The sequence below is a fragment of the Halichoerus grypus genome, chromosome 7 (assembly GCF_964656455.1).
Source record: "Halichoerus grypus chromosome 7, mHalGry1.hap1.1, whole genome shotgun sequence".
Lineage (NCBI taxonomy): Eukaryota > Metazoa > Chordata > Mammalia > Carnivora > Phocidae > Halichoerus > Halichoerus grypus.
Window position 1 is genome coordinate 35,519,503 of NC_135718.1, and position 12,864 is coordinate 35,532,366.

The window sequence follows — 12,864 nt, forward strand, 5'->3', positions numbered from 1 at the left end:
AAAGGGCCAGTCTCGCCTCCACCCCATCCTACCGTATCCTACCCCGTCTCCAATTCTTCGCGGACCCGTACGTGGTCCCTTGTGCATTACCGGTAAGCAGCTCTGGCCTCATAAAACTGATTTGACAACGACTGAATTGCCCTGTACTCAGCTGAATAAGAAGAGTCCACTGATTGGAGGCTTAGATATCCAGACAATACCAAAGTGCTATAAACGTTTCTGAACAGTTTCCAATTTCTGTACTTAAACAGTACATAGATAGTCTCTGGTCTATGGACCACACCTTGATTAGTCCTTCTTTACATGCTTTCTTTCCTGATTTCAGAAGGGAATTTTAAGAGGGCTCTGTTCCATGTGGTAGCATGCAATTCTCCTTTTGGTTAAATTTGATAAAGAAGAAATATTTTGCTTTTTTCCAATACTTGGTATTTCCTAAGTAAGAACAAAAGAATTTTTTACTTCTGTAAACAGAACAAGGTCATGCAAAGCAAACTCTGCTTTTCATCAGAAAATCTAGTGTTAATTTTGCAGGATCATACAGGCATCTTCACCTATGACCATTAAATCTAGATTGGTCAGAAATGTGACCAATGTGTGGTGAAGGTGAATAAGATAACTGATTCTTTGATGTCACCATTAGACTAAAGAGGGCTTCTTTCTTTGAAAGTCATGGTGCTCTTGTTGTGAACTGTACCAATTAAACTTCTTTTCTCATTTTCACCTGAGGCCTAGGTGAAGAGGAAAAGAAAGGGGGAAAAAGAAAATGAATAGATAAGAGTAACTGAACTCTTTACTGAGGGCCAGCTAATTTGGCCAGCCAATTTGGTAAGTATTTACTTAGATATCTTATTTAATTTTCAAAGCAACTGTGAGTTAAGTACTAGTTTTTTGCTTTTGTTTTTGTTTAGCAACATCTGCACTTTACATCTGAGAAATCTATGGCTCAGGTAATAGGGATAGAGCTACATGTAGATCCGGGCAGTTTGGCTCAATTTTCCCTTCCTGTACTGTCTGCTGGGCAAGGCAAGCAGTGGGGAGAGTTGGAGGTTGGGAAGGGAGGAGGGAGAGATAGGATGGGATGGTGATAGGGGAGAAGAACAAGGAAGAAGGGTCAGAAGTTAGCCTGCAGGGGAAGCTGAGGCAGCAAGGATCCAGAGTTTGAAGGAGACCCTGAAAATTTCTGCCTGGAAAATAATAGTACTGTATAATTACTCTATGTACTTTGTGTCCATTATCTGATTTATCCATTTTGTATCCACTTTGTAGCCATTATCTGATTAATCATCACAACCAGCCAGTAAGGGAGATACTGTTATTCCTATTATATCTGAGGTCAGAGAAGATAGCTGGCTCTTGAGTCATTTCCTCTTCCTTGGGGAGTTTAGAAAGAAAGGGTAGCTTTTGGTATCCAAAGCAACCTTTGAGCCCTTCTAGTTCTCTCCAAAGGGCTGTCTTTCTTGAGCTGGTCCCCAAAAGTCAGTGTGTGTTCAGCTAATCTTTGTCCTTATCCTCTTTTCACTTGGTTCCCCTTTCGTAAATGAGCACTTCACTGGGGCCCTGTCCTCTGGCAGCTTATGATTGAGGTGGGGGGCAAGGCAAGAAAGCAGTATTATAACATGATTTGCACAGGTGTGTCAGGGGCATCTGGCAGGGTCTTCTTTCCCAGATCGAGGGGGAGTTTGGGAGATTTGGAGGAGATAAAGGATGTTTTCCTGGAAGAGGGAATGCTTGATTTAGATTTTGATGCATGGAATTTAAAAGTAACAAGATGCAGAGGTTTGGGGTTTATCCAGAACTGCACAAAGTAGACAGTGCTCAGTCAAAATTTGCAGATTTAATCAATGAACCCATGAGCTCTTGTTCACCTTCATACCCACATCATCACAACTGTAGCTGTTGGATGTGTTCAATTATCTAAACACATGGCCAGAAATTCACTGAACTGTGCATATGGTGTGCTGGCATGATACACCAGCAACCCCAAAAGAACCCCCTCTCTTATTCCCAATGATGGAGCACTTACAGGAGCTCCTGTGCAGATTGAAAAATGGTACCCTTCCTCTTGTGTTTGTATTTGCTCCCATTCACCACATGGCTGGTAAGTCTGTGTAGTGAACAATCTGCCCAGCTTCTCCCAGAGCTCCTGATAAAACATACTAGAGTAGTTAATTGCTAAACCTAGAATTCTAATGGGACTCCATAAGACCTCACCAATCCAGGAAGCCTCTCTCAATTATTCCTCTCTCATCTTCTTGTCTTCCCCTACAAACTCCCATTACTGACCTGATATCTTCCAAATTTATCCATCTTCTGAGCCAGGGTAGTCTATCCCTGTTTGCAATGTTAGTTGTTGTTGTTGTTGTTGTTGTTGTTGTTTTTAACATGCAATTAAAATGAAAGTGAAATTTTTTTAATATCTATATTTCTATCAAAAATTTGAAAATGAAAAACAGATGGAGAAGGCTTGTATATTATAAAAATTAGCCTTGTGAAAATAAAGAATATTCTTACCTCTTTTAGATGCAAAGTATGCCTGTGACAAAAGAATACAACTTAAGAAGACATTAGGAAAGAAATTGAAGGAAGAACTGGTATTTAGAAAGATGTGTGATGATAAACTTAATGAATGGAAAGAGGAGGACTGAAATTTCAATCAGAGTTGGTTTTTTAATACAAGTAAAATAAGTGGTTCTGTTCGTCAGGGTTCTGCAGAGAAACAGAACCAAAAAAGTGTGTGTGTATCATATTAGTGATTGGCTCAGGGGATTATGGAGGCTGACAAGTCCCCAAATCTGCAGGTGGACAGCTGGAGGCCCAGGAGCGCTGCTGATGTAACTCCAGTCTGAGGCCGGCAGGCTCAAGACCCAGAAAGAGCTGATATTTCAGCTTCAGTCCAATGACAGAAAAAACACAAAACAAAACCAAAAAACATTGTCCCAGCTTGAAGGCAGTCAGGCAGAGGAATCCTCCCTTACTTGAAGAAGGATTGGACCTCTTGTTCTATTCAGGCCTCCAACTGATGGATGAAGCCCCCCCCCCCCCCATATTAGGGAGGTTAATTCTGCTTTACTCAGCCAACTGATTCAAACGCTAATCTCATTCAGGAAAAAAACCCTCATAAACACCCAGAATAATGTTTGACCAATATCTGGGTACCCTGTGGCCCAGTCAAGTTGATAGATAAAATTACCCATTGCAGTGATGCTGCCTTGAAATCGTGGCATATTAAGTGAAAACAAAAATTGCTCAGGCAACTACAACTTCTTAACCGGAGGCAAGTTTACAAAGAATGTTTATTGAAAGCAAAAGAAAGAACAGGTCCTAAACAGAAATTAGCACTTCTGAACATAGTAACTATAAATTCTATGGCTCAGTATGTTGGAAATACAGCTTGGAACTTGCAGGATAAATGACATTTAAAAATCAAGTTATTTTGGGCATTTTCTATTGCAGTTGATAATCAAGTAGATATATAAAAGCTATTTGTGTTGTTGAAAATTTCGATATGACTAAATATCATCTGGAAATGGTGCCCCCAAAAAGGCACATGATTAGGAAGTGGCTTTTTTTGTGTGTATGGAGAAGAATTTTCAGAATTTTAAAGCAGATTTGTCAGAATTGGTAACCATGACTACAGATGGGATTCCTGCAGGGGTCATTTTTAACATCAGACTTAGGAAACATAAGCACAATGTGACAAGATTTTGTAAAGACACAGAATTTTAGCCAATTTATTGTACCATTGACTAGAAACCATTTTGAGCTCTAAACTTAAATACTATACAAAAATAATAGCCATGGTAGTTAACCACACAGTTCATGCTCCAAATATCTGTAAATGGATGTAGTGGATACTGAAAAAATTTTGAATTGCAGAAAGGGATTTCCTTGTTAATGTTATCAAGGAAAATATCTTCAGCTTGGCTCATCAAGGAAGACTGGGTCAGATTTAGTCTCCTTTTGGTTGATGATATATCTCCTTTAGATATTCTTTTCTCCCCCAGCTCCCTTTTTTAAAAAATCACATAAACTGATTTGTTCATACATAGCAAAATTGTGTCTTTGGGAAATTCATCTGGCTAGGAATAATCTAGGTCATTTTCTGCACAGAAACTGGTTTCCAGCTATGAAAATTATGGTCTAACCTCATACTGTAACATCAAGACTATGATCCAAAAAAGGTATTCTGATTTAAGCATTTAAGCTTTATGATAATACTGCTTAACTTGTCTTTTTCAATTCATATCATTACTATGAATGAAAATTACACAAGGAGGTTTTGCTATTTAAGGACCTATATAATAGCCTCAACCTTGCATCTTGGCTTGGAAATCGTAAAATATATATATTATACTTTACAGAAAATGTTTGATGAACCATTCTTTAAATCAGTGTTCTGCAACAGTGTTGATGCCCTCTCTTCTACCTCCCAGCCAACCATGTATTTTTTTTGCGGGGGGGGGGGGGCTTGAAAATTTATGTGGGTATTTTTGTAGACTTAGTGTTGTCACAATAATTGAGAAGTGGGATGGCTGCTACTAGCTTTAGCAGGAAGGGCCCAGGGATGCTAACTCTCCTGCAATGTATGAGAAAGTCTTGTCGGATGAACACTTGCTCCTTGTCTGGCATGGGCAAAGCTTGTTTATCGTATTTTTGCATCTAGAACCTAAATAGGTTTTATATATAAATGCACAGCAATTTTTTTTCACAATTTTTTTATTTACACAGAAGTTTCCAGGAATATAACTATTGAGTAAACAGACTATACTTTACTTTGCTTGGAATTATGAGTTGGTTAGAACTGCAAGAAAACTAGAGGAGTTGTTCCTCATTTCAAAAAGTCGTGTCATTGCAGTAATACTGCTGCTGTTATTTGGGTTGACAATGCAGGCCCCCTGCATCACTCTGCATTTGTAGCACTCACATTTATGGTGACTCACATATATACATATTATCCTTATAGACATACATATACGTATACCATCATCTTTTATATACAATCTAATACATGTTAAATAAGTAAATATATATATTTAGGCTTTACTTACAAATATTGCATGTAAGTTAGAAGTACTGACAATATTCAGTTAGTTATTTTAAATCTAAATTTAGGGCGCCTGGGTGGCTCAGTCAGTTAAGCATCTGCCTTCAGCTCAGGTCATGATCCCAGGGTCCTGGGATCGAGTCCCACATTGGGTTCTCTGCTCCGTGGGGAGTCTGCTTCTCCCTCTGCCCCTCCCCCTGCTCCTGCTCTCTCTCTCTCTCTCAAATAAATAAATAAAATCTTTAGAAAAATAAATCTAAATTTAAACATATTAGAATCTAAACATATTTATTTAAAAAGTGTCTCGCATATTTATGGAACCCTGTCCCCTTTCCTCCAGTCTACCGATGCAATATCTAGTTGAACTGAGATGTTAGCTCTGTGAATTCTTTGGTTTCCCCAGTCCGGTCCAATGCCTCTTTCTGTGGGCTCATCTTTAGTTCATACCTATACTATGAGGCTTTGCATATTGTACTACAACTTGCAGTATTAGACACTCAGTAAATGTTGACTCAATCAAAAAGTGGATGCTACGAAGAACTTCATTTTACTTTTAATTAGTCCTTCAGGTTCAGAGCATGAAAGCCAACATTGTTGAATTTGTTCCCTGACAAAAGCTCTCCGTGGGAGTTTTTCTCTTTGTGGAATTTGTATTGAGGAATAGATTTCCCACTAGGGGGTGTGCATGTACCACTTATATTTCAAAAGAGTCCTAGCATGAAAAAATTGAGTAATTTAAAAATAAGCGTTCTTGGATCTGTTCTTTGATTTTCTATTTATCTTTCCTTATGACATTTTTTAAAGGTTATATTTATTTTGTAAAGAGAATGAAAATTTTCTAAATGGAAGGAACAAAAGAAAAGAAGTACATTTTTGTCGTCAGCCTTAACAGACAATGCAAACAAAGGTAGCATAATTAAAGGATGCATATATCTAAAATAAAACAAAACTCGCAATTTACTTTTAAGCTGAGGAATTCTTTTACATCATGAATGACACTTGGTTGTAGGCATTGTTCTGCACTCAGTTTATTTGACAAATGTTTATTGAACACCTAGCACATGGCAGAAATAAGAAAATATCCTTGTCTTTGGGAAGTTCACAGTCTAGTGGGAAGAGAGTCGGGTAAATGTAAAGCATATTGCACTGGTAGATGCTAGAATAAAGATATGAAAAAAATGCTTCAGGAATCTAGAAAGGATAAAACTAGCTATGGTAAAAGGGTTCGTCACAGAGAAAGGGGCGTTCCTGGTTCCAGCCTAGCTAGCTGCTCTTATCCCAGCTGAGCCTCCCCAGTGTCTGTTGACAGATTTTAGTCATTGTCATGAGGATGGGTGTTCTGACTTCTGTCTCTCTGCTATGCTCCACAGCCCAACTGGTGGCCATAGGGTAGTATTTGGATATTTATATGTCAACATCTTAGCACAACATTTGCCCAAGCATTCTGGTTTTCCTAGTCTTTCCTCATCCAGTTCTGGGATCAAGGGACACCCCGGCGAATAGTTTAGTTGAGTGAGGCAATGGGGTGTAAAAGTGAGAAGCTGAAAAACTTTGGAGAAGTAAAAGAGTAACTCTGTAGGAAGTCAGCTCCATTGGGCATTGGAAATTACTGGAACCCCAGTCAGCATGACATTAGTATGCTTAACTGACTAGTGAGTTGCCAGTGGATCCTATGGCATAGAAAGCTTTATTTTACTTGTGTTTCTTAAAGCAAATCTAGATTGTCAGAATATGCTGGTTTTAGGGGAAAAGACTCTTCTAAGCTTATGTCCTATGGATGGGTATGTGTGCATCTGCATAAATACGATTAAGCATATGCTTGTGGATGAGCTAGATGAGTACCTAGAGGGAGGAAGAGCTTATAAAAAGACGGTAATTCATGTTGTAGGACTCGGCTGCTCTTCTCTACTACCCCAGAGCAGTTTTGAGAGAGGGAGATTACCAGTTGGAAACATCAGAAAGCTATAGTCTCAAGTGCCCTCATTGACAATTTTATGAGACTGCTGTTATAGGAAGTGAGAGTCTAGACAGGTTTCATACTTCTTAAAGCAGCAGAGTTATTTTTTAAGTAAAAGAAATAAAAGGGATGAAAACGAACAACACAATTTGATTTAAATGCCAACACTTCTCTTATTCTCTCCAGTGTAACTGCTAAAGAGTGGGTGGGCAGGGGGAGGGTGAAGGAAGCAACACCTTGGTATGGATTTTCAACACTAGGAAACCAAGGACAAAACAAATAACACATTTAGGTGAGTGTTTAGGTATTTTATGGACATTTCATGAGGCTCTACTTTTAGCTTTTCATTACAAGAAAATTATGGAAACGTATACATGAGATTTTTAGCGTTTTTATGAAGAGAGGATTATTTGTTAGTCAAGGTTAGAGGGAAACAAAGAATTCCAGATAGTTCTGTCAGGATTCTGGAATAATGATAGATGAAATCTACACTCAACATAAGCAAGGTAATGCTGCAGAAGCTGAGATTTTCAATAACCATGTTTATGCATTGTGACAGCTTATAAATTAAAAACCTAGCAACTCTAAGGAAATACACCCAGCCATCACCAAGGATAATGTGATAGAGGTGACTGCTCTATAAAAAGGGGAGTTTGGACCTGATGCTATATGGAAAATGGAAGAGGAAGTCAATTTGAAAGTAGTATTTTACTGATTATTTGGTGTCCTACAATGAAAAAATGAATGCAAAAAACATCAGAAGCTGCTATGAAATAAGTAGCCCAGGTAAGAGCTGGTAGGAGTGTAGGTGGCAAATTATATTAACTGTAGATTCAGATAATAAAACTATTGCTTTTAAATTCTTTGTATAATTCATTAATGTGGGATATTATTTACGAGAGCCAAGACAGAATGTAAGTTGGCCTGATTACTCAGGGGGGGAAAAGAAGAGGAAAGTCAAAATAAGTTAAAATGATTGAAGAGTTAAAATAAGAAAAGTCAAAAGCAGCTTGTGAAATTACCCCCTTAAAGAATTTTTAAGAGTCCTCGAGACAATTCTAAACTCAAAACCAGAAAATTGAACCATTTCAGTGTAGTCATATATGATCTTGGCTAAGTCATTAAACTTCTCTCAATCTCTATTTCCCTCTCTGTCTTGAAGGGTAAACAAATGGTTTCTTAGATGCCTTCCAGCTGCAAACTAGTTTTCTTTTGTCTGAAATTATGTTTAACACTAACATTAAGTAAGATTGAAGACATTTCCTCATCCATTTTCTTAACCACTAAATGGTATTGCTTTGCGGCCTATGTAACTATCTTCCACCCTTCCTCTGACTCAATGTATTGATCTGCTTATTTCAGAGGAGAGACCCTGACATGTTCATAGTGACCATTAGCCCACCATGTAGGGATTTTTTTTTTTTTTTTACTTAAAAAATTCTGGTTTTGAATGTGTAGAGGGAAGAATATGGGCATACTAATCAGATAAACTTCGGTTGGAAACCTATTACCAGCTGAATGCAGTAGCAACTGTGTTTCCTTATCTGGAAAAATAGGGCTAATACCCACCTTGAAGAATGAGAGTATTATTCAGCTCTCAGATCAATACATTTTGAGATTTCTGTTCCCTTTCTTCCTATTTATAATCTGCTAGGGCCTAACTAGAAAAGAAAACAGATTTGATTATTTTTAGAGTCTTTAAAGAAATCACTGCTGGTTTCCAATAAAACCTTTATACAAAATGGAGTGAAGTAAGTCTCACAAATAATAAAAATCAGCCACTCTGACAGGGTTTGAATACGAAGGGGATCTTAGGCAATAGGCACTAAGTCAACATACACCTCCAGGATTCTTCTGCAGAACATTATAACCGGTCATTTCTTCGCTTACGGGCAAGATTTCCAGAATACCATGGGAAAATTAACCCTCATTTCAGTGTATTAAGCTTTGAAGTCAGAATATAAAAACAGCCCTGGTCTATTTTCAGAGCCCGAGAGGCCTGTTTCTAGACGCTAGAGGGTTAGTCACAATGGGTTTAAGCCCCGTGTTGGTCCCTTCCCCAGAGCCCCCAGCTCCTCCTGGGTGCCAAATCCTGAAGGCATCCCACCCTCTCCCTGCTTTCTTCTGAGCTCCCACCCCCACCCCATTCGGATGCTTCTCCTTTTCTATCTTCGCTTTCTCTCATAAGTGGGCAAAATAGGAAACGGAAGTATCTATTTGTTGCTTGGTGTAGTGCTCAAAAAGGTTTTTTAATTAAGAAAAAAAAAAAATCCTCTCCAGGTTGTTCATTTTGCAGAGTCCGAGCGTCCGCCGGCCCCCCGAGTCCTCCCCCATCCAAGTGTCGTTCATTCTGTGAGGACGCTCGAGTCTGTCGGAGGGGGTCCGCGCCTCCAGCCGCACAGAGGGATCTGCGAGCGAACGGGTTCGGGATCCGGGGAGGCGCGGGGAGCACCGCCCCCCGCCCGGCAGGGAGGCGCGGGAGAGGCGGCGGCCCGGCGCAGCCGGGGAAGCCCGTCCCGGGAGCCCGAGGGGCACGGGCAGTGGCAGTGGCGGCAGCGGCGGCAGTGGCGGCGGCGGCGGCGGGGACGCGGCGTGGCTGCCGCAGGGGAGCGGCGGCGGCGGCGGGCGCGAGGGGCGGGGCGCACTCCGCAACTTCTGCCGCTGCCTCCCGGGCGCGCTCGGCCGAAGCGCGCGGTTGGTGCGCGCTGCGGGCTGCGGGGCGGCCAGCCGAGCCGTGCCCGCGGGCCCGCGAGCTGCGCGTCCCGGACGTCCGTCGGTGCCGGAGGCGCCTCCCGCAGGGAGTCTCGGCGCGGCCGCGCTCCCGCGTGGTCCGCAGCGGCTGGGGCCCCGGGACGTGCGGGGCCGCGAGGCCGAGCCGAGGCGCCCCCCAGCGGCCGGCGCGCGCTCCATGGCTGGGCCGGGCGGAGCGGAACCGGCGAGGTGAAGCCCCCCGGGCCGGCGGCCGGAGCGCGTGGCGGGGGCGCCGGCTCCATGGGCAGCAGCGCACAGCGGCACGATGATGGACGTTAACAGCAGCGGCCGCCCGGACCTCTATGGGCACCTCCGCTCTTTGCTCCTGCCGGAGGTGGGGCGCGGGCTGCCGGACCTGAGCCCCGACGGCGCCGGCCCGGTCTCGGGCTCCTGGGCGCCGCACCTGCTGCGCGGGGTCCCAGAGGTGACGGCCAGCCCGGTGCCCACCTGGGACGCGCCGCCGGACAATGCCTCCGGCTGCGGGGAGCAGATCAACTACGGCAGAGCCGAGAAAGTTGTGATCGGCTCCATCCTGACGCTTATCACGCTGCTGACGATCGCCGGCAACTGCCTGGTGGTGATCTCGGTGTGCTTCGTCAAGAAGCTCCGCCAGCCCTCCAACTACCTGATCGTGTCCCTGGCGCTGGCCGACCTCTCGGTGGCCGTGGCGGTCATGCCCTTCGTCAGCGTCACCGACCTCATCGGGGGCAAGTGGATCTTTGGCCACTTCTTCTGCAACGTCTTCATCGCCATGGACGTCATGTGCTGCACGGCCTCGATCATGACCCTATGCGTGATCAGCATCGACAGGTAAGGGCCGGGCCGCCCCGTCCCGGGGTCCGGCTACGGATGTGCTGGCAGCTCCACCGCGAGCGCTCGCCTTTCCGGGGAGGATAAGCCAGACTCCTCGGCGGGATGAAGGGCTGCGCCTAAAACATCAACCCCCACACATCAACCCTACACCAACCGAGCAACTACAGTTACAGTATAGCCTATATACACCTTTAAAAAAAGAGCCCGAAATGTTCTAGTTTACTGTAGTGAGGGTTTTAAGACCAAAGTTAAAGTGTTTTAAGCATTAGCAGTTCCAGCACGGGGTCCCTTGGCTTGGTTTTTAGAAGGAAGGGATTTGATCCTTTCTGAGCTCGACAAACCCTTGCTGTGAGTCTGAAAGTGTCATTTCTTACTTTAAGAAATCAGTCGTTGAAAAGCCTTCTTGCTTCCAGATTGTGGGAGCTAACCCCCATGCAGGGGACTGAGGAGGGTTCCAGAATTGGGGGTTCTACATGTCTAAACGTTGCACCCCTATGATTGCTGATTCTGAATCTCATTCTCCTGGACGTCTGATTTTAGTGTTTGGAAACGCTGTCTGGGTCCTGCAGGCTTGCTGACTGGAGCCTTACTCCCTGTCTGAATGGTTGGTTCTAGCCTTTCATCATATCCCTTGAGAATCTTCTCTTGAGAACTCCCCAGTGGAGTAATTACAACAGAGGCTGACCATCTGTCAGAGATACTGGGGGGAAAATTCTGGTAAAATTCTTGGGTGTCAGATTGGGCTAGGAGATCCCTGAGGTTTCTTCAGACTCTAGGATTACAGGATGCTGCAATGGAGCTAGTCTTTGGTCCCTGAAACACTGTGCAACTGACAACTCGAAGGATGGTTCCAGTGTTCTTTGGCCACCTAATAACTCTGTTTCTCTTGAAACTGAAATAGTAAACCTTAGTGTTCATCCACATAATTCTCCTGGTGTTTTAAAACCTGCACAGGACTGGTATCCTGTTGTGTTTAATGATACAGAGAAACGATTGCTCATTTTCTTTGTGGACCTACAGAACCTTTAAATGTGTAAACCCTTCAGCATAGAAGAAATGATTGATGCCTCCACACTTAAAATGACAGTGCCTCAAAGGATGGTTTAGCAGGAAACTGAGATTTTCTTCCTTTTCCTCCCTGTAAACACTGCTATTTGTGGTTTGTTGGTATTTAACATGTTGTCCTGTTTTAGTGCTTGACCAGGGTTTATAATTACTGAATAAAGAGAATGATAGGAAGGGGGGATATTTTCAAGGAAAAAATATATTGTAGCTGCGTTTAAAGATCTAGGTTATTTTTAAAGAATTGACCCTGCCATTTTATATATCATGTTAGGTAGGAGCTTCTGAGAGCAAACAAGGAATTATTTTTAAGAGTAGTGCACGGATGGCATATATGAGAATATTAGCTCCGAACTTGACAGCTGAAGTTCTGAATTACTGTAGTTAAGAATGACAAAAACATATGCACTCACAGTCTGGCTGTGGCAACAGGAAATAGGAGAGTGCATTCAATATACATAGTAAGTATATAAATGAATTGTAAGCATAAAAATTGGACTGCTAAGCCAACCAAATCGGTGCTTCTTGCATGAATGGAGTCCTTTTAAATGGAACTTAGTGTAGTACAACACATATAAATTTATGCTGCAAGAAATGCATTTATAATTTTTTTCCTTTCATAATTGATAAATGATACGTAAACAGCACAGTATCCTAACTCATCTCCTAGCCCAGCCAGTGCTTCTGTCCTGCTTCTGTCCTGCTGGGCACATTCAGGTTTGGCTTGGGACCACCCTGAGATTCCTATACATGAGCTAAAGGCTTTCTTCACTCAGTGTGCACATGTGACTTACCAGCAAGCAGCAGGAATATCTCGATGACAGAGGTTAATCCTTCTTGGCAAGAGCTTCCAGTTTCTTCATCCAGTATGTCCTTACGATTGTCACAAATTGTGGTAATATAGGGATATAGAGTCTATCTCTTTATTTCCTATGAGAATTGCTCCATTGGTGAATTCTGCTTAAAAAATTATTTTGGAGGATGAACATAGGTTTTTTTTTTTTTTTAGATAAAATGAAGAATTGGTAACACTGGAAGACATAGATTGCTTTTCTTCCAAGAACACACAAAAATAAAAATGAGAAAAAGGAAAATGCATTTGATATCTAAGGTGAATTACTTCTGGAGACTGTTTTCTTCAGTTTTATTGTAGAATATGACCAATGATATACAAATGTGCTAAGAAAATATGAAAAATTTTCATCTTCATTTATTCATTCCCTCTTGAATACAAGGT

General features: G+C 42.4%; 1 protein-coding gene across 3 annotated transcripts in view; it reads left to right on the plus strand.

The window, feature by feature from the left end:
• Positions 1 to 9,651: 9,651 nt before the first annotated feature.
• HTR7 (5-hydroxytryptamine receptor 7) overlaps positions 9,652 to 12,864 on the plus strand; it is a 74,466-nt gene continuing 71,253 nt past the window's right edge. For 2 of the 3 annotated variants that reach the window (XM_036095313.2, XM_036095310.2), the window contains exon 1: positions 9,653 to 10,562. In XM_036095313.2, coding sequence (XP_035951206.1) covers positions 10,018 to 10,562 — 545 coding nt within the window. In that variant the 5' untranslated portion in view covers positions 9,653 to 10,017. Of the gene's footprint in view, positions 10,563 to 12,864 lie in introns of all 3 variants that reach the window. The other variant, XM_036095311.2, reaches the window with a different exon arrangement.